The 22,500-nt window shown below is 42.5% G+C and overlaps 1 protein-coding gene across 1 annotated transcript in view; it reads left to right on the forward strand.

Moving 5' to 3' along the window:
- Window positions 1-717: 717 nt before the first annotated feature.
- Window positions 718-22,500, forward strand: part of LOC311124100 (runt-related transcription factor 2) — a gene marked incomplete at both ends in the record, with an annotated part of 26,643 nt that continues 4,860 nt past the window's right edge. The window contains one exon of the mRNA XM_084198312.1: window positions 718-874. Coding sequence (XP_084054438.1) covers window positions 718-874 — 157 coding nt within the window. The remainder of the gene's footprint in view (window positions 875-22,500) is intronic.

Genomic DNA, 22,500 nt, shown 5'->3' on the forward strand with positions numbered 1-22,500 from the left:
GTCTGAAGTTGACCTGAGTCCGTACTCCTCCTCCTCCTCTCTCCTCCCTCACTCTCTTCATCAATCCCTCCTCCCCCTCCTCCTCCTCCTCCTCCTCCTCCTCCTCCTCCTCCTCTCCTCTCCTCCTCCTCCTCCTCCTCCTCCTCCTCCTCCTCCTCCTCCTCCTCTCCTCCTCCTCCCCCTCCTCCCCCTCCTCCTCTCCTCCTCCTCCTCCTCCTCCTCCTCCTCCTCCTCCTCCTCCCCCTCCTCCTCCTCCTCCTCCTCCTCCTCTCCTCCTCCTCCTCCTCCTCCTCCTCCTCTCTCCTCCTCCTCCTCCTCCTCCTCCTCTCCTCCCCCTCCTCCTCCTCCTCCTCCTCCTCCTCCTCCTCCCCCTCCTCCTCCTCCTCCTCCTCCTCCTCCCCCTCCTCCTCCTCCTCCTCCTCCTCCTCCTCTCCTCCCCCTCCTCCTCCTCCTCCTCCTCCCCCTCCTCCTCCTCCTCCTCCTCCTCCTCCTCCTCCTCCTCCTCCTCCTCCTCCTTCCTCTCCTCCTCCTCCTCCTCCTCCTCTCCTCCTCCTCCTCCTCCTCCTCCTCCTCCTCCTTCCTCTCCTCCTCCTCCTCCTCCTCCTCCTCTCCTCCTCCTCTCCTCCTCCTCCTCCTCCTCCTCCCCCTCCTCCTCCTCCTCCTCCTCCTCCTCCTCCTCCCCCTCCTCCTCCTCCTCCTCCTCCTCCTCCTCCCCAGGTCGTGGCATTGGGAGAGCTGACTGATGGGACGGTCGTCACAGTGATGGCGGGGAACGATGAGAACTATTCAGCGGAGCTGCGGAACGCGTCTGGGGTGATGAAGAACCAGGTGGCTCGCTTCAACGACCTGCGCTTCGTAGGCCGCAGCGGACGGGGTCAGTGTCTATATTATCTAGATCAGTATCTATATCTCTACATCTATGTTATTATGGCCTGAGCTTCGTGGGATGCAGGCCTTGTCAAACTGAAGTTGAAATCGGGTATTTATTTTAGGAACAAATCTTGTTTTTCTATGTCAGTTAGGAATGATCTTGAGGAAGGGCCATTTTTGATCTGTGTTGGATTATTATACATTATTTCCATGTAAGCCTCTGCCAGTACCCTTAAGGTGCATAACTAATGCAAGACCAATCACCCATCACTGTGAACTATACAACATGGTGAAGTGGACCTCCTTCCTTCCAGAAGACACTGGTACATATTAGTGTACAAGGCAGTGCTTGGACTCCTCCGTACATACTGTCTCTTTGCTCCTCACTAACAACATCACAATCCTACAGCCTCGGCTTTGTCAGTGCTCTCATTCTCAGTTCCTTGGGCAAGGACTGAAATGGGGGGGAACAACGCTTCTCCTACAACGCTCCTGATCTTGGAATAAACCTGAGGAGAGGGTGTCGCTGTCTGAGTTTAAAACTCTGATAGAAGAGAATGTAGTTGAACATTGTGATTGTAAATGTTTTTAATGTATCGTGTTCTTGCGTTATGTACACACTGGTTACTTCCTGTTGACCTCTGACAGGTCCCCCTCCAAAAAGAGGTTTCTAACCTCAAGGGTCTTTTTCTGGTTAAATAACTTTTAAACATTTAAAACATTTACAAATATAAAATCTCTATATCTATGTTATGATATCTATAAATCTAACTGAACTTAGTGTCTATATCTCTATATATCTATACCTCTATATTATTAAAGAGCTCAGTGTCTATATCTATATAATAATAATATAATATAATATGCCATTTAGCAGACGCTTTTATCCCAAGCGACTTACAGTCATGCTTGCATACATTTTTTGTGTATGGGTGGTCCCGGGGATCGAACCCACTACCTTGGCGTTACAAGCGCCGTGCTCTACCAGCTGAGCTACAGAGGACCACTCAGTGTCTATATCTATATATCTATACCTCTACATTATTAAAGAGCTCAGTGTCTATATCTATATATCTATACCTCTATATTATTAAAGAGGTCCGTGTCTATATCTCTATATCTATACCTCTATATTATTAAAGAGGTCAGTGTCTATATCTATATATCTATACCTCTATATTATTAAAGAGGTCAGTGTCTATATCTATATATCTATACCTCTATATTATTAAAGAGGTCAGTGTCTATATCTATATATCTATACCTCTATATTATTAAAGAGGTCAGTGTCTATATCTATATATCTATACCTCTATATTATTAAAGAGGTCAGTGTCTATATCTATATATCTATACCTCTATATTATTAAAGAGGTCAGTGTCTATATCTATATATCTATACCTCTATATTATTAAAGAGGTCAGTGTCTATATCTATATATCTATACCTCTATATTATTAAAGAGGTCAGTGTCTATATCTATATATCTATACCTCTATATTATTAAAGAGGTCAGTGTCTATATCTATATATCTATACCTCTATATTATTAAAGAGGTCAGTGTCTATATCTCTATATCTATACCTCTATATTATTAAAGAGGTCAGTGTCTATATCTATATATCTATACCTCTATATTATTAAAGAGGTCAGTGTCTATATCTCTATATCTATACCTCTATATTATTAAAGAGGTCAGTGTCTATATCTCTATATCTATACCTCTATATTATTAAAGAGGTCAGTGTCTATATCTCTATATCTATACCTCTATATTATTAAAGAGGTCAGTGTCTATATCTATATATATATACCTCTATATTATTAAAGAGGTCAGTGTCTATATCTCTATATCTATACCTCTATATTATTAAAGAGGTCAGTGTCTATATCTATATATCTATACCTCTATATTATTAAAGAGGTCAGTGTCTATATCTCTATATCTATACCTCTATATTATTAAAGAGGTCAGTGTCTATATCTATATATCTATACCTCTATATTATTAAAGAGGTCAGTGTCTATATCTATATATCTATACCTCTATATTATTAAAGAGGTCAGTGTCTATATCTATATATCTATACCTCTATATTATTAAAGAGGTCAGTGTCTATATCAATATATCTATACCTCTATATTATTAAAGAGGTCAGTGTCTATATCTATATATCTATACCTCTATATTATTAAAGAGGTGGATAATCAAAATAGCCGTTTCAAGAAAAGAATGGAAACAGGCTCCAATGTCAAACCACAGTGTCTTGTTTGCAACGAAATGGTTGCTGTTTGCAAATAAATATTAGACATCCTCATGAATCTAAGCACCGCGCTTTCTAAAGGGACCTTTCCACCCAGACAGAGACTCGACCGACGCAGAAAATGTGTAGCTTCAACTGCTGGCTACTCCTCTGTTGCTTAACCAATAACAATAGATGTGCTTTCCTAAAAGCTTCCTGGGTTTAACCCTCCCGTTGTCCTAGGGTCAAAATGACCCGACACTGTGTTGAACCAACTTTATTTAATCTTTATATTTTTGGGATCATTTGTGAGAAGGGGGCAGTCATACTTTCTTTAAAGTCTCACTGCCTCCTTCTCACAAATGATCCCAAAAATATAAAAATTAAATAAAGTTGGTTCAACACAGTGGCGGGTCATTTTGACCCTAGGACAACGGGAGGGTTAAACATCTTCTCTTCTCAGAAAGTGAAGGGCTCAATTAATAGGGACAGAATAGCGAAGTCAAATTTTTGTCTCCTCGAAGGCGGCAGCTCAGCTTCAGAATGTCATAGAGAGGAATCAATATATCCTCATATACATCAGTCATGTCTTTTATGGGCATTTTAAAGCTTGTTTCTAGCAGAAAGCACTGTTATAGAACGCTTCATATTATCTGGATACTTTTTTATTTATTTATTTCAAATATAAAGCTAACAATAAATATACTTTCTGACCTTTTCTTTAACAAAGGATATGGCATACCCTGACTCAATGTGAGCGGTGGTTTTAACCCAACACACCAAGCCCTTCCCAGACACGGAGATATTTAAGGATGGTGAAAGAATTGGAGGATTTGACTACACCGACAAAATCTATGGATAGAATAATTGAGTCTGTCAAATAGTTGGCCTACCTCTTGTTTGTTTGTTTGTTTTTATAGGAAGAAATAGACCCTCTTGTTGTAGGGAAGTCAAATTAAAATCGAGACGATTGTTGAAATGAATTACTTTCAGCACCATTTGCTGTCCACCTCTGGGGATTATGCCGCAGCTGCTCCAAAGATCACGCCTGCCCGCTTTTCTCCTGCGCTCTCTCTCTCCTCATTAATACGTGAATGATTTAAAAAGTATGTCTCATGACACTGTAATACACTGAGGGCTGCAGAAAAACCTCATAGGGTACTACTCTTTATACATAATGTCTGTTAAATGCCGTAGCGCTGCGTCTCTCCAACAGCTCCCTGGAGCGGAGCGCTGTGCGTGGACAAGTTAAACATTTAACGTCCCTGGCTTTGGCCAAGCGGGCACTGCTTATCATGGGGCGGCATCAGCGCTCACCTAAATAGCCCTCATGCCAGTGACGCCACTGGGTGAGAGAAGTTATCATTGTTTTTTGGGCAGAATAGTGTGAGGTGTTATGTGTTGTTGAAGGTGCGTCTTGGTCAGTTTAGCTCGGGACATGCCGCCGTCGTCAACCTGCGGCTTTAGGCAGCTGCCTCATCCCGCCTAATGGGCGGGCCGGGCCAGCCGTGGGCCCTAATCACAGAATTATATTTAGAATCCATATTAATGCAATAGCATCTCTGTGGGCCTAGTCATTTGTCATTGAACTTTTAAAATGTATTACCTTTTATTTTGGCATAAACACAACCAGTCATGGTGTTTTTATCCGATTGTCAAACAAACACTTCAAAGGTCTCCTTTACTAGGCTACCCGCGCACGTTCATCCACTTGCAACAGCCTCCAAACAGTGGTGAATGGAAAGAGACATCTCTCACACAAAACACCAAAAAGTGTCATGACATTTGGCGATTGTCATTGGCGCGACGGGTAACGGTGCTTCGAAGGGTGACTGTTGTCGATGTGTGCAGAGGGTCCCTGGTTCGAGCCCAGGTAGGGGGCGAGGAGAGGTACGGAAGCAACACTATTACGCGCGCGTCTCGGTTTCGGACACTCATCTCTTGTTAAAATGTCAGTGTTCTTGTCGAACCACATCGCATTTTGGAGCTATATGCTATACCACCCGTTTTCAAGTCCATTCGCTCATTTTTCATGCTTCTGACATGCGGTAATGATAAATAATGCTGTAATATCCTACAGTCTTTCTTGACCTTTTGTTTTAATTATTGTGATAGGCTCATGTTTGAAAGGGACGGCGTACACCACGTGCCCCCACTATTTATTTAGCCAGGACTCTGTACCGGCCCATACCGCCTTCATTTCACCCCTGTCTATAGCTCTGTATCTACAGTACCAGTCAAAAGTTTGGACACACCTACTCATTCAAGGGTTTTTCTTTATTTTTACTATTTTCTACATTGTAGAATAATAGTGACGATGTCAAAACTATGAAATAATACATATGGAATCATGTAGTAACCAAAAAAGTGTTAAACAAACCAAAATATATTTTAGATTTTACATTCTTCAAAGTAGCCACCCTTTGCCTTGATGACAGTTTTGCACACTCTTGGCATTCTCTCAACCAGCTTCATGAGGTAGTAACCTGGAATCCATTTCAATTAACAGGTGTGCCTTCTTAAAAGTTAATTTGTGGAATTTCTTTCCTTCTTAATGCGTTTGAGCCAATCAGTTGTGTTGTGACAAGGTAGCGCTTTGATGAAACTGGCTCTCATGAGGACCGCCACAGGAATGGAAGACCCAGAGTTACCTCTGCTGCAGAGGATAAGTTCATTAGAGTTGCCAGCCTCAGAAATTGCAGCCCAAATAAATGCTTCACAGAGTTCAAGTAACAGACCCATCTCAACATCAGCTGTTCAGAGGAGACTGTGTGAATCAGGCCTTCATGGTCGAATTGCTGCAAAGAAACCACTACTAAAGGACACCAATAAGAAGAAGAGACTTGCTTGGGCCAAGAAACACGAGCAATGGACGTTAGACCGATGGAAATCTGTCCTTTGGTATGGAGTCCAAATTTGAGATTTTTGGTTCCAACCGCCGTGTCTTTGTGAGACGCGTTGTGGGTGAATGGATGATCTGCTCATGTGTATTTCCATTCATAAAGCATGGAGGAGGAGGTATTATGGTGTGGGGGTGCTTTGCTGGTGACACTGTCTGTGATTTATTTAGAATTCAAGGCACACTTAACCAGCATGGCTACCACAGCATTCTGCAGTGATACGCCATCCCATCTGGTTTGGGCTTAGTGGGACTATCATTTGTTTTTCAATAGGACAATGACCCAACACACCTCCAGGCTGTGTAAGGGATATTTGACCAAGAAGGAGATTTATGGAGTGCTGCATCAGATGACCTGGCCTCCACAATCCCCCGACCTCAACCCAATTGAAATGGTTTGGGATGAATCGGACTGCAGAGTGAAGGAAAAGCAGCCAACAAGTGCTCAGCATATGTGGGAACTCCTTGAAGACTGTTGGAAAAGCATTCCAGGTGAAGCTGGTTGAGAGAGTGTGCAAAGCTGTTATTAAGGCAAAGGGTGGCTATTTAAAGAATCTCAAATCTCAAATATATTTTGATTTGTTTAACACTTTTTTGTTTACTACATGATTCCATATTTGTTATTTCATAGTTTTGATGTCTTCACTATTATTATACAATGTAGAAAATAGTAAAAATAAAGAAAAACCCTTGAATGAGTAGGTGTTCTAAAACTTTTGACCGGTAGCGAATGTACAAGTGTACAAGTATTACACACATGTGATTTGGAAATGTGTGTCTTTGCATAACCCAAATCCCCCTGAGACCCTTGGAGAGTGGGGTCACGGCCAGGGTCAACCATTATCAAAGGTGACCCTGGAGTAATTATCATTAAGTGCCTTGCTCAAGGGCACATCAACAGATGTTTCACCTTGTCGGATGAAGGGTTCCCCTGACACAGTCTTTCCGAAGTGGTAGGACTTTCTTCCCATCTTCAAATCTACTTTTCACCAAGCCGGTAAACAGTGCACTGCTGCCACCACCAGGACATTCCTCTCTTGACGCAATGTATTGTTGGTACTTGAGTTATGATAATGTCATTCAAATTGCAAAAATATAATTGATTATTTACAACAAAGAAATAATAATGAATTTGCATAAAGCCCATTTAGATTTGTGGAAATATATCATTGAACCTTTCCTTTAAGGGTTTTCTGTATAGTTGTCTAATATTGGTGGGGAATATGAACCTTCCCTTTAAGGGCTAGTAAGTTTCCCAGTGCCAAATATATAGAGAGGATATGTGTGGCTCCACCATTCTCTATACACTCATCAAGGACAAACAATACACACCACCACAACAACAAATAACAACAGCAACAACAACAACAGTAACAATGACAACAACAACAACAACAACAACAGTAACAAATAACAACAACAACAAATAACTACAACAACAACAACAACAGCAACAACAGTAACAACAACAACAGTAACAACAACAACAACAACAGCAACAACAACAACAGTAACAACAACAACAACAACAACAACAGTAACAAATAACAACAACAACAAATAACAACAACAACAACAACAACAACAACAACAGCAGCAACAACAGTAACAACAACAACAGTAACAACAACAACAACAACAACAACAGTAACAAATAACAGCAACAATAACGGGTTGAGGCCAATCATATGACATATCAATTACTAGCGCCAATAATTCACATTTCATCACTGATCATTGATCACACCGCCACACGTCATCACTGATCATCATAATTGATAATTGATCGGGTTGAGCCTCGGTTCAGTTGAAAAGAGGAGAATCTCACTTGGTGTAACCTCTACACACACACACACACACACACACACACACACACACACACACACACACACACACACACACACACACACACACACACACAGAGACAAACACACACACACACACACACACACACACACACACACAGAGACAAACACACACACACACACACACACAGAGACAAACACACACACACACACACACACACACACACACAGAGACAAACACACACACACAAACACAGAGACAAACACACACACACACACACACACACACACACACACACACACACACACACACACATACACACACACACACACACACACAGACACACACACAGATAGACACATACATTGAGGCTGAGGTATATATATATAATTAGGTGTAACCTCTACACACACTGAGGTTACTAGTTCTCTTTGAGTTCGGTTCAGTTTCGGTTCATTATGAAAAAAATTATAACGGTTTTCAATTTCAGTTTTGATTATTTTTTTCGACTTTAAATGCACTATGCATTATGTGGGGTGAATGGGTAGAATGCTGTAACAACACAGAATCAAACAATTAATAAAAAGTCCCATGATGGTAGTGACTGTCCATTACTGCTGATCATTAACCATCATTTATTCACAATACTTTACTTTAATAAAATATTTGTTTTATTTGATGACTATATTATTTTCTCTTTATCCCTCTCATCCCTCTTTATCCCTCTTTATCCCTCTTTATCCCTCTTTATCCCTCTTTATCCCTCTCCATCCCTCTTTATCCCTCTTTATCCCTCTCCATCCCTCTTTATCCCTCTCCATCCCTATCCATCCCTCTCCATCCCTCTTTATCCCTCTTTATCCCTCTTTATCCCTCTTTATCCCTCTCCATCCCTCTCCATCCCTCTCCATCCCTCTTTATCCCTCTCCATCCCTCTTTATCCCTCTCCATCCCTCTTTATCCCTCTCCATCCCTCTTTATCCCTCTTTATCCCTCTTTATCCCTCTTTATCCCTCTCCATCCCTCTTTATCCCTCTCCATCCCTCTTTATCCCTCTTTATCCCTCTTTATCCCTCTTTATCCCTCTCCATCCCTCTTTATCCCTCTCCATCCCTCTTTATCCCTCTTTATCCCTCTTTATCCCTCTCCATCCCTCTTTATCCCTCTTTATCCCTCTCCATCCCTCTCCATCTCTCTTTATCCCTCTCCATCCCTCTTTATCCCTCTCCATCCCTCTTTATCCCTCTCCATCCCTCTTTATCCCTCTCCATCCCTCTTTATCCCTCTCCATCCCTCTTTATCCCTCTCCATCCCTCTTTATCCCTCTCCATCCCTCTTTATCCCTCTTTATCCCTCTCCATCCCTCTTTATCCCTCTTTATCCCTCTTTATCCCTCTCCATCCCTCTTTATCCCTCTTTATCCCTCTTTATCCCTCTCCATCCCTCTTTATCCCTCTCCATCCCTCTTTATCCCTCTCCATCCCTCTCCATCCCTCTTTATCCCTCTCCATCCCTCTTTATCCCTCTCCATCCCTCTCCATCCCTCTTTATCCCTCTCCATCCCTCTTTATCCCTCTTTATCCCTCTTTATCCCTCTTTATCCCTCTTTATCCCTCTCCATCCCTCTTTATCCCTCTTTATCCCTCTCTATCCCTCTTTATCCCTCTTTATCCCTCTCCATCCCTCTTTATCCCTCTTTATCCCTCTTTATCCCTCTTTATCCCTCTTTATCCCTCTTTATCCCTCTTTATCCCTCTCCATCCCTCTTTATCCCTCTTTATCCCTCTTTATCCCTCTCCATCCCTCTTTATCCCTCTTTATCCCTCTTTATCCCTCTTTATCCCTCTTTATCCCTCTTTATCCCTCTCCATCCCTCTTTATCCCTCTTTATCCCTCTTTATCCCTCTCCATCCCTCTTTATCCCTCTTTATCCCTCTTTATCCCTCTTTATCCCTCTTTATCCCTCTTTATCCCTCTCCATCCCTCTCCATCCCTCTTTATCCCTCTTTATCCCACTCCATCCCTCTCCATCCCTCTTTATCCCTCTTTATCCCACTCCATCCCTCTCCATCCCTCTTTATCCCTCTCCATCCCTCTTTATCCCTCTTTATCCCTCTCCATCCCTCTCCATCCCTCTTTATCCCACTCCATCCCTCTTTATCCCTCTTTATCCCACTCCATCCCTCTCCATCACTCTTTTTCTCTCTCCATCCTTCTCCATCCCTCTTTATCCCTCTCCATCCCTCTCCATCCCTCTTTATCCCTCTCCATCCCTCTCCATCCCTCTTTATCCCTCTTTATCCCTCTTTATCCCTCTCCATCCCTCTTTATCCCTCTCCATCCCTCTTTATCCCTCTCCATCCCTCTTTATCCCTCTCTATCCCTCTTTATCCCTCTCCATCCCTCTTTATCCCTCTCCATCCCTCTTTATCCCTCTCTATCCCTCTTTATCCCTCTCCATCCCTCTTTATCCCTCTTTATCCCTCTTTATCCCTCTTTATCCCTCTCCTTCCCTCTCCATCCATCTCCATCCCTCTTTATCCCTCTCTATCCCTCTCCATCCCTCTTTATCCCTCTCCATCCCTCTCCATCCCTCTCCATCCCTCTTTATCCATCTCCATCCCTCTTTATCCCTCTCCATCCCTCTCCATCCCTCTTTATCCCACTCCATCCCTCTCCATCACTCTTTTTCCCTCTCCATCTTTCTCCATCCTTCTGTATCCCTCTCCATCCCTCTCCATCTCTCTCCATTCCTCTCCATCCCTCTTTATCCCTCTCCATCCCTCTTTATCCCTCTCCATCCCTCTTTATCCCTCTCCATCCCTCTTTATCCCTCTCCATCCCTCTTTATCCCTCTCCATCCCTCTCCATCTCTCTCCATTCCTCTCCATCCCTCTTTATCCCTCTCCATCCCTCTCCATCCATCTCCATCCCTCTTTATCCCTCTCCATCCCTCTCCATCTCTCTCCATTCCTCTCCATCCCTCTTTATCCCTCTCCATCCCTCTCCATCTCTCTCCATTCCTCTCCCTCCCTCTCCATCCCTCATTATCCCTCTTTATCCCTCTCCATCCATCTCCTTCCCTCTCCATCCATCTCCATCCCTCTCCATCTCTCTTTATCCCTCTCCATCCCTCTTTATCCCTCTTTATCCCTCTCCATCCCTCTTTATCCCTCTCCATCCATCTCCATCCCTCTCCATCTCTCTCATTTCTCTCCATCCCTCATTATCCCTCTTTATCCCTCTCCATCCCTCTCCATCCATCTCCATCCATCTCCATCCCTCCCATCCCTCTCCATCCGTCTTTATCCCTCTCCATCCCATGCATGGTATTCATATCAGCCGTCTGATTACAATGAAGAGCAAGTCGTGTCGCTCTGTTCTGGGCCAGCTGCAGCTTAACAAGGTCTTCCTTTGCAGCACTTGACCATGTGACTGGACAATAATCAAGATACGATAAAACTAGAGCCTGCAGGTCTTGCTTTTTGGAGTGTGGTGTCAAAATAGCAGAGCATCTCTTTATTACGGACAGACCTCTCCCCATCTTTACAACCATTGACTCTATGTGTTTTGACAAGGACAATTTACAATCTAAGGTAACACCAAGTAATTTAGTCTCCTCAACTTGTTCAACAGCCACACCATTCATTACCAGATTCAGCTGAGGTCTAGAACTTAGGGAATGATTTGTACCAAATACAATGCTCTTAGTTTTAGAGATGTTCAGTTTGTTACTGGCCACCCATTCCAAAATGGAATGCAACTCTTTGTTAAGGGTTTCAGTGACTTCATTAGCTGTGGTTGCTGACACGTATATGGTTGAATCTTCAGCATACATGGACACACATGCTTTGTTTAGGGCATACATTTAAGTCATTTAGCAGACGCTCTTATCCAGAGCGACTTACAGGAGCAATTAGGGTTAAGTGCCTTGCTTAAGGGCACATCGACAGATTTTTCACCTAGTCGGCTCAGGGATTAGAACCAGCGACCTTTCAGTTACCGGCACAACGCTCTTAACCACTAAACGACCTGCCGCCCCTAGAGAGCTGCCCTGCTCTACACCACACCCTACACGTTTGACTTTAGAGAAGCTTCCATTAAAGAAAACCCTCTGAGCTCTATTAGATAGATAACTCTGAATCCACAATATGGCAGAGGTTGAAAACCATAACACATAAGTTTCCTCAACAACAGGTTACGGTCAATAATATCAAAGGCTGCACTGAAATCTAACAGTACAGTTCCCACAATCTTCTTGTTATCAATTTCTTTCAACCAATCATCAGTAATGTGTCAGTGCAGTACATGTTGAGTGCCCTTCCCTATGAGCATGCTGAAAGTCTGTTGCTCTCCATCTGAGTTGTCAATGCCAGGAGGTTTGTCATTATTGATGGATAGCAATATTTTTTCCACCTCTCCCACACTAACTTTTCAAAATTCAAACTTGCAATGCTTTTCTTTCATTATTAGATTTTTTTTATGCATGAGTACGATGGCGCACTGTTTGTTGTTGGCATTTCCGGCCTAAGTTTGCCCACTTTGCCAATGAAGTAATAATTAAAATAATTGGCAACATCAAATGGTTTTGTGATGAATAAGCCATCTGCTTCAATGAAAGATGGAGTTCAATTTGACTTTCAGCCAATCATTTCTTTGAAGGTTTCTTTAAATCATTGATATTGGCTTCATAATACAGTTTCTTCTTCTTTTTGTTGAGTTTAGTCACATCATTTCTCTATTTGCAGTAAGTCAGCCAGTCAGATGTGCAGCCAGACTTATTAACCACTCCTTTTGCCCCGTCTCTTTCAACCATACAGTTTTTCAATTCCTCGTCAATCCATGGAGCCTTAACAGTTCTAACAGTCAGTTTCATAACAGGTGCACGTTTATCAATAATTGGAAGAAGCAATTTCATAAATTCAGCATCTGGATCATTCTTATTAATCACATCAGACCAACAAACATTTTTAACATCATCCACATAAGAGTCACAGCAAAACCTTTTCCCCCTCAGGAGACTGAAAATATTTGGCATGGGTCCCCACATCCTCAAAAGGTTTTACAGCTGCACCATCGAGAGCATCCTGACCGGTTGCATCACAGCCTGGTATGGCAACTGCTCGGTATCCGACCATAAGGCGCTACAGAGGGTAGTGCGTACAGCCCATTACATCACTGGGGCCAAGCTTCCTGCCATCCAGGACCTATATACTAGGCGGTGTCAGAGGAAGGCCCAAAGAATTGTCAAAGACTCCAGCCACCCTAGTCATAGACGGTTCTATCTGCTACCGCACGGCAAGCGGTACCGGAGTGCCAAGTCTATGTCCAAGAGGCTCCTTAACAGCTTCTACCCCCAAAGCCATAAGACTGCTGAACAATTAATCAAATGGCCACCTGGACTATTTACATTGACACCTCCCCCTCTTTGTTTTTACACTGATGATACTCGTTGTTTATTATCTATGTATAGTTACTTTACCCCTACCTACTTGTACAAATTACCTCGATTAACCTGTGTCCCCGCACATTGACTCGGTACCGGTACCCCCTGTATATAGCCTGCTATTGTTATTTTCTTGTGTTACTTTTTATTTAATTTTTTGCTTTAGTTTATTTATTACATATTTTCTTAACTCTATTTCTTGAACTGCATTGTTGGTTAAGGGCTGTAAGTAAGCATTTCACGTTAAGGTCTACACCTGTTGTATTCGGCGCATGTGACAAATTTGATTTGATTTGTTTGACATTAGAGAAGCTTCCATTAAAGAAAACCCTCCGAATAAAGTTAGTGTGGGAGAGGTGGAAATATTATTGTTGTCGATCAATAATGACAAACCTCCTGGCATTGACAACTCAGATGGAAAGCTACTGAGGATGGTAGCTGACTCTATAGCCACTCCTATCTGTCATATCTTTAATCTGAGCCTAGAGGAAAGTCTTTGTCCTCAGGCCTGGAGGGAAGCCAAAGTCATTCCACCACCCAAGAGTGGTAAAGCCTTTACTGGTTCTAACAGCAGACCTATCAGCTTGCTGCCAGCTCTTAGCAAACTGATGGAAAAAATGGTGTTTGACCAAATACAATGCTACTTCTCTGTAAACAAAATTAACAACACTTTCAGCATGCTCATGGAGAAGGGCACTCAACATGTACTGCACTGACACAAATTACTGATGATTGGTTGAAAGAAATGGATCATAAGAAGATTGTGGGAGCTGTACTGTTAGATTTCAGGGCAGCCTTTGACATTATTGACCATAACCTGTTGTTGGCTTTTCAACCTCTGCCATATTGGGGACTCAGATCTATCAATCTAATAGAACAAAATTCAAACAAACAATTATGTTTTTCATCCTTTGTTTCTTTATGCATGAGTACAATGTCTCACTGTTCATTGTTGGCATTTCCTGCCTAAGTTTGCCAATTAAATAATCATTAAAATAATTGGCAACATCAAATGGTTTTGTGATGAATAAGCCATCTGATTCGATAAAAGATGGAGTTTAATTAATCTTTCTGCCCATAATTTCATTTAAACTCCAAATATGTTTTCCATCATTCTTTATATCATTGATCTTGGCTTCATAATACAGTTTCTTCTTCTTTTTGTTGAGTTTAGTCACATCATTTCTCAGTTTGCAGTAAGTCAGCCAGCCAGATGTGCAGCCAGACTTATTAGCCACTCCTTCTGCCCCGTCTCTTTCAACCAGACAGTTTTTCAATTTCTCGTCAATCCATGGAGCCTTAACAGTTCTAACAGTCAGTTTCTTAACAGGTGATTGTTTATCAATAAGCAATTTCATAAATTAATTAAGTGCAGCGTCTGGATGCTCCTTATTAATCATATCAGAGCAATAAATATATTTAACATCATCCACATAAGAGTCAGAGCAGAATCTTTTGTTTGATCTCTTATTCACTATTTTAGGCCCAGCTTTTGGAACTTTGGCTTTCCTGGATATAGCCACTATATGTGACTCGTTTCAGGAAACTAGGCGTATGTCGCAAGTCACGATTTCGCATTTGAATGTTTATTTTTTATTTTTGATCAAAATAAATTTTTTTGTCAGAAATGCCTTCTCGAACATTTGAACTTTCATGTGCCTTAATAACAAACTTTGTTACGAGCCTAGTTGGTTTAGCCACAGAAAAAGACAGGAACCTTCCCGCTAGCCATGATTGGCTGAGATAATGAATGGGCTGGGCATACCAAGAGATGAGTTTCGGATTGGTCTGCCGTGTAACGGCGATCAACAGTGTTGTTGTCACGGAGGAAGTTGACCGAGTTTTGAAATCAGTGGAATGTCTGGTAGAAGCAGAGTATAATAAGGAGATGGATTGAAATATCTGAGAAAAAAAAAAATACAAAAAAAAAATTATCTCAAAAGGAGAACACAGAAGGCTGTTGTATAAAACACCTGTCTCCGTATTACATCTTCAAACTAAGGGCAACCATGGCATCCGTGACAGAGAGGGGAGAAAGATCTGATGATTATTATGGCATTACACACGGTCAGTGTGAACCAGAGTGACTTGACACCGCGCCGGGCCAAGCAAGCTGTACAAACTAAACGGAAACGACACAGGACGTCTTATTTAATGAAAGGGGTTGCAGTCTGCAGTGAAGCGTTCATCCATGTATACGGGTAAGAGTCTAGCTACAGTTTCAGATATTATACGTTTCTAATTTAGTCAGAAAGTTGTTTTCATTGCAAGTTAAAGCTTACTGTTAGCTAGCTAGCTGACAATAGGTGTATGATCTGTGTAGTAATATTATCTCAGAAAGCCATTTGCATTGCTAGTTTTAGCCTAATGTTAGCTAGCTAACTAGCTAACATTGAACCTATTTGGATTAACTTTAGCTAGCTATGACAATCGGTTTGTATTGCTAGTGCTCTATGGATTGGGATTATGGTTGGGATTACATGTCTAAACAAAAGACTCCACTTCGCCAGATGATCACATGACCCATCAAGTTAGCCAGGTGTGTCTGACAGTGATTACGGCCATCTATTGTATAATAATGCTAAAATGCTGTATCTGGAATTTGTCTTTCAGCATCAGTAGACCACGCCTGACTGTCCTCCACCAGTCATACAAGGAGAATGATCTAATGCCTCCCATCAAAAAGAGATCTGGCCCAAGCTTCAGAAAGACCAGAGTGAACACATTGCCCGAGATTGCTGGTGTTGTAAAGGACAGCACTGTGACAGGGGTCAACATCCCACGGCTGGTTGGACTGGAGGATGGTACGGTGCTGGTGGGAAGCTATGGCTGGCAACAACACCTGACTCCGTACTTCAGGCCTCTCCCACAGCTGGTTGGACTGGAGGATGGTACGGTGCTGGTGGAAAGCTATGGCTGGCAACAACACCTGACTCCGTACTTCAGGCCTCTCCCACAGCTGGTTGGAGGATGGTACGGTGCTGGTGGAAAGCTATGGCTGGCAACAACCCCTGACTCCGTACTTCAGGCCTCTCCCACAGCTGGTTGGACTGGAGGATGGTATGGTGCTAGTGGAAAGCTATGGCTGGCAACAACACCTGACTCCGTACTTCAGGCCGCTGCCACAGCTGGTTGGAGGATGGTTCGGTGCTGGTGGAAAGCTATGGCTGGCAACAACACCTGACTCCTTACTTCAGGCCTCTCCCACAGCTGGTTGGAGGATGGTTCGGTGCTGGTGGAAAGCTATGGCTGGCAACAACACCTGACTCCGTACTTCAGGCCGCTGCCTCAGATCAAGCAGCACCAGTACTTCAGGTGAACATCATTTTCATTGCGTTGTATGAGGTTATTCTTCTTATCTAACCTTGGGAGGTGAATTGATGTTATGGGAGGTTGTAATGTCTTCTAATATTACTTTTTTTTACAGCTTCGATGCTCTGGAGCCTGGTGTTGTTGTTGCCAAGGAGCGTTCGGACTCAGTCGGGACCAGGTTTCAGCTGCTGCGCAACGCTGACATCCTTCCTCCCATAGATGGTCTGCCTTTACAAGCACCACCTGGACTGGACACAACTAGACAAACTTATCTTTTTGAGAAGATCAGGGAGTTTTGCAACGAAGAGGCTATGGACATCACATGCCCTGCACCAAAGTCAAGGGCAGGACAGAAACAGGCTCTCTGAATATAGATTCTCTTGTTCAAGCGTGGTTCGGACTGACCAGTTCATCACTGGGGGGCGAGTTCCCAGTCATCAGCACTATCTGCAGTGCCTCAATTCACATGACTCTCTCCTAACACACACGTCATGCTACATGCCATAAGTTCCTGCTACAATTTATTTTTTATCCTGCTGCTCAGCCACTGATTATATGCATATAACTACCTCATCTATCACTGATATTGTTATTGATATTGTTCTTGTACATGCTGTATATTATTTTGTTCTTGTTCTTTTTTTCTTTATATTGACACTATCTTTTTTTGACATTGCTACTATGCGAGAAACCATTTCGCTGTACCGTTTACACCTTCTGTAGAGACCCATCAACTTAGACAAGTGTGTCTGGGTAAGCGTCTTCTAAAATTTATAAAATATTATTCATCTGGACACTTCCTGTTTACCTGGAATTGTTCCTTATTGTAGGCTACTACTTTTACCACTTTTAGTCTTAAACGTTACTACACTACTCACTGTTTAGCACATGACCTCACATGTGAATCCTTAAAGAGATGGGTGGGGCTGGCTTTAGAGGGTGTGAACGATGCTGAATGGGTGTAGACAAAGAAGAGCTCTCCAGTAGGTGTACCAAAACATTCAAGGGCGGCCATTTTCTCAAAAGTGGGGTTACAAGTTGATCAACTTTCAAAGCATAATTACTTTCCCATTATTCCCTTAAATGCAGTGTGTGATCTACCATTTTGTAGCTCTGTGTCTCTGCTTTTATCCTATGTAAAAAACACCATTTCAAATTTTGCTACATAAGACCGAATCAAGGCGGTCGGTCACATATTGAGACCGCTGCATCCAATGGGTACGGATACAGCTTCAGAACAAAGTTCTACAGTGTTAGTAAAAATGTGATCAATACATGTGGATGATCTTGTTCCTGTAGTGTTTGTGAACACCCTGGTAGGTTGATTAATAACCTGAACCAGATTACAGACACTGGTTACAGCGATAAGCTTCCTCTTGAGCAGACAGCTTGATGAAAACCAGTCAATATTCAGGTCCCCAATAAAGTAGATCTGTTTACATCACATCTGTCCTGTTCTAGCTTCACTATCAAGCATATATATATATATATATATATAATATCAATCACATTATTTAGATACTGGTGGCAAAACCCACAAATATAAAGACAAATAAAGAGAGTCGCAGTTGACGTCACCCTGAAGAAGGCACAGTGTTGCCCAACCATTGGTGCTTTACCCACATTACTGGGAGTTTATACTGTATATAGAGTGTGCGACTCGCTTTATTTTCATAGCTTACAGTTTATTTGTCGTTATTCAGCACTAAATAATTTATCCGGATGTGCGCCAGCTCATGCTTTTTATTAGACGACAGCAAAAGCCCAAAAGAAAAGGCTTTAGATGTGCCAGGTGAACATGCAACCACAACACTTGAATAACACTTGACATAAGATCTTCTCTAAGCATTACAGGGATATGGCTCTGAATATATACAGCAACACCTCCCCCATAAGCATTCCTGTCTCTTCTATATATGTTGTATCCTTGTATTGCTACTGATGTATCATCAAATGAATGATCTAAGTGAGTCAGAGAAATGGCTAATATATTAATGTTATCTGATGTTAGCAAGTTATTGATTTCATGAACCTTATTTCTAAGGCTACATGTAGTGCATTTGGGAAGTATTCAGACCCCTTGATTTTTTCCACATTGTGTTACGTTAAAGCCTTATTCTAAAATTGATACAAATAATAATTCACATCAATACACACATAAAGACAAAGCAAAAAAAAACGTAAATATTACATTTACATAAGTTCTCAGACCCTTCACTCAGTACTTTGTTGGAAGCACCTTTGGCAACGATTACAGCCTTGAGTCGTCTTGGGTATGACGCTACAAGCTTGGCTCACCTGTATTTGGGGAGTTTCTCCCAGTCTTCTCTGCAGACCCTCTAAAGCTCTGTCAGGTTGGATGGGGAGCGTCGCTGCACAGCTATTTCCAGGTCTCTCCAGAGATGTTCGATCGGGTTCAAGTCCGGGCTCTGGCTGGGCCACTCAAGGACATTCATAGACTTGTCCCGAAGCCACTCCTGTGTTGTCTTGGCTGTTAGCTTAGGGTTGTTGTCCTGTTGGAAGGTGAACCTTTGCCCCAAACTGAGGTCCTGAGAGCTCTAGAGCAGGTTTTCATCAAGGATCTCTCTGTACTTTGCTCCGTTCATCTTTCCCCCGATCCGGACTAGTCTCCCAGTCCCTGCCACTGAAAAACAACCCCACAGCATGATGCTGCCACCACATTGCTTCACCGTAGGGATGGTGCCAAGTTTCCTTCAGACGTGACGCTTGGCATTCAGGCCAAAGAGTTCAGTCTTGGTTTCATCAGACCAGAGAATCCTGTTTCTCATGATCTGAAAGTCCTTTAGGTGCCTTTTGGCAAACTCCAAGCGGGCTGTCATGTGCCTTTTACTGAGGAGTGGCTTCCATCTGGCCACTCTACCATAAAGGCCTGATTGGTGGAGTGCTGCAGAGATGATTTTCCTTTTGGAAGGTTTTCCCATCTCCACAGAGGAACTCTGGAGCTCTGTCAGAGTGACCATCAGGTTCTTGGTCACCTCCCTGACCAAGGCCCTTCTCCCCCGATTGTTGACGGACGGGACGGACCAAGGCGCAGCGTGATATGCGTACATGTTTATTAAATATTAACCACAACGACAAAATAACAAACAAAACGAAACGTGAAGTCCAAGGCAGCACAACACAACATACCTTGCACGGAACAAGATCCCACAGCCCATTAGTGCCAATAGGCTGCCTAAGTATGGTCCCCAATCAGAGACAACGAGCGACAGCTGCCTCTGATTGGGATTCAAACCGGCCAACATAGATCTAGACGATCTAGATCTAAACCTAGAAAATACAACAACACAGAAAATACACACCCTGACTCAACAAATACGAGTCCCCAGAGTCAGGGCGTGACAACTGTGTTCTTGGGGACCTTCAATGCTGCAGAATTGTTTTGGTACCCTTCCCCAGATCTGTGCCTCGACACGGTTGTGTGCCTTTCCAAATAATGTCCAATCAATTGAATTTACCACAGGTGGACTCCAATCCAAGTTGTAGAAAAATCTCAAGGATGATCAATGGAAACAGGATACACCTGAGCTCAATTTCGAGTCTCAAAGCAAAGGGTCTGAATACTTCTGTAAAGAAGGTATTTCTGTTATTTTATGTGTAATGCATTTGCTAACATTTAAAAAAAAACTGTTTTTGCTTTGTCATTATGGGGCATTGTGTGTAGATGGATGAGGAAAATGATTTATTTAACCCATTTTAGAATAAGGCTGTAAAGTAACAAAATGTGGAAAAAGTCAAGGGGTCTGAATAGTTTCCATCCCCTTCCTCTCTGATAAGCTACCCTTTCCTGGGAGAACTGCAAACTGTTCTTCAGGTCCTGGACCTCTCTGGTCAGGTCGTCCATTCTTTTATTTGTTGACTCTACCAGTATTTGGACACAACACTTGTTGTTATAGAGCTCGTTTGTTCGTTTAAAGATCCTTCACCTGTGATAGAGAGACACCACTGTCCTCAACGGTACTCCCGCCGGCTATGGTCTTTGTCATGATAGCAACGTAGGTTACGCTGTTACTCCTCTCAGTTCCAGACAGTCGCTGGGAAGACAGGAAACAACAACAAACTGCAGGGATCCCTGGACAGTAGATAGTAGCGGTCCCAGTAACTGATACAAACCGCATCGCAGCATCCAAACTCAGGTAGCTAGTAACCAAAACCTTGCCGACACTTTTTCAAACACTTTCAAAACTTTCCAAATCAACAAAACTTTCCAAAACAACAAACTTTCCAAAACAACAAACTGAGACCTCCCTCGTTCCGCGTTCAACAGGAAGTGATGTGTTTTGCAGTGCGTTCAAGAAGAGAGGATCTTGTTCATTTACAAATTACACAGTCTTTATATACTTAATCTACACAAAGCTATATCTCCTTCTATGAGGTAAATTACAACAAAAAGATAAGGGGTAATTGGCTCCACTTCCTTAGAAAAATAATACAAATGAGAACAAGTTCTGTGTAGATTGATGAGGGGAAAAAAAACATATTTAATCAATTTTAGAATAAGGCTGTAACCTAACAAAATGTAGAAAAGGTCAAGGGGTCTGAATACTTTCTGAATGCACTGTATATATGGATGTACACTTCTCCCTCTCTGTCACGGATGCCATGGTTGCCCTTAGCTTGAAGATGTAATCCGTAGACAGGTGTTTTATAGGACAGCCTTCTGTGTTCTCTTTTCAGCTCCCTTTTTTAATAAAAAGCCTGAATTTTCTAAATCTCCTTCTCATACTCTGCTTCCATCGGGCCACTGGTTTCAAAACTCGGTCCTCCAAAAAAATGGAGAGCTATCTTAAAAAAAAAAAATCTACACATACTATGCAGCTAATTATAGACAGAAGCGTACTACATGGCAGACCAATCCGCTCTCATCTCTAGGCACGTCCAGCCCATTCATTATCTCAGCCAATCATGGCTATCGGGAAAGTTCCAGTCTTTTTCCGTGGCTAAACCAATTTCGCTAATAATTTAACAATTGTATTTGTATTTACAGATGGCATTTAAGTTTGTTATTAAGGCATATGTGCCATGATCCAGAAAGCATTTCTGCCAAAAAATTATATAATAATATTGTTCAAATGCCTCTCCTGTGAAGTAGTGGCGCGCGACAAACGCCTAGTTTCCTGAAAAGAGTCACAAATAGGAGATCTTGAAGAACGATATGGCCCATCTTGAAGAACAATCTGGCCTTAATGGCCATGTACTGTTACAATCTCCACCCGGCACAGCCAGAAGACGACTGGCCACTCCTCAGAGCCTGGTTCCTCTCTAGGTTTCTTCCTAGGTTCCTGCCTTTCTAGGGAGGTTTTCCTAGCCACCTTGCCTCTATATCTGCATTGCTTGCTCTCTGGGATTTTAGGCTGGGTTTCTGTATAAGCACTATTGTAAAAAGGGCTCTATAAACACATTTGATTGATTGGTTTCTTCCCTCTATTATTGAAAGGTCTGCCACCAGTCGGGTGACTCTCTCATTACTTTACTTATAACGTTTTTTTTTGTCTTCGTGGAGCAGACATCTGTAGCGTAAACAATCTCCATTTAGATTTTCTCTAGGTATTTTCTTTTCTAGCTCTTTTCCAAGAATGTTCAGCTTTTTTTTACTTTGTTTTTGTTTCAGTTCAAATCAAATGTTTCTACTGCAGCAGCTTCAACAGCTATACACAACAACACCTCAACACCTCAAAAACCTTCAGCAGCTCGTTTTCTTCTTCAAAAAAAAATAAAAACAAAGTCTCTCTCTCTCTCTCTCTCTCTCTCTCTCTCTCTCTCTCTCTCTCTCTGTCTCTCTCTCTCTCTCTCTCTCTCTCTCTCTCTCTCTCTGTCTCTCTCCTTCTCCCTCTCTCCTTCTCTCTCTCTCTCTGTCTGTCTGTCTGTCTCTCTCTCTCTCTCTCTCTCTCTCTCTCTCTC

Source organism: Coregonus lavaretus (assembly GCF_964263955.1).
Source record: "Coregonus lavaretus genome assembly, contig: HAP1_SCAFFOLD_4253, whole genome shotgun sequence".
NCBI classification, from domain to species: Eukaryota; Metazoa; Chordata; class Actinopteri; order Salmoniformes; family Salmonidae; genus Coregonus; species Coregonus lavaretus.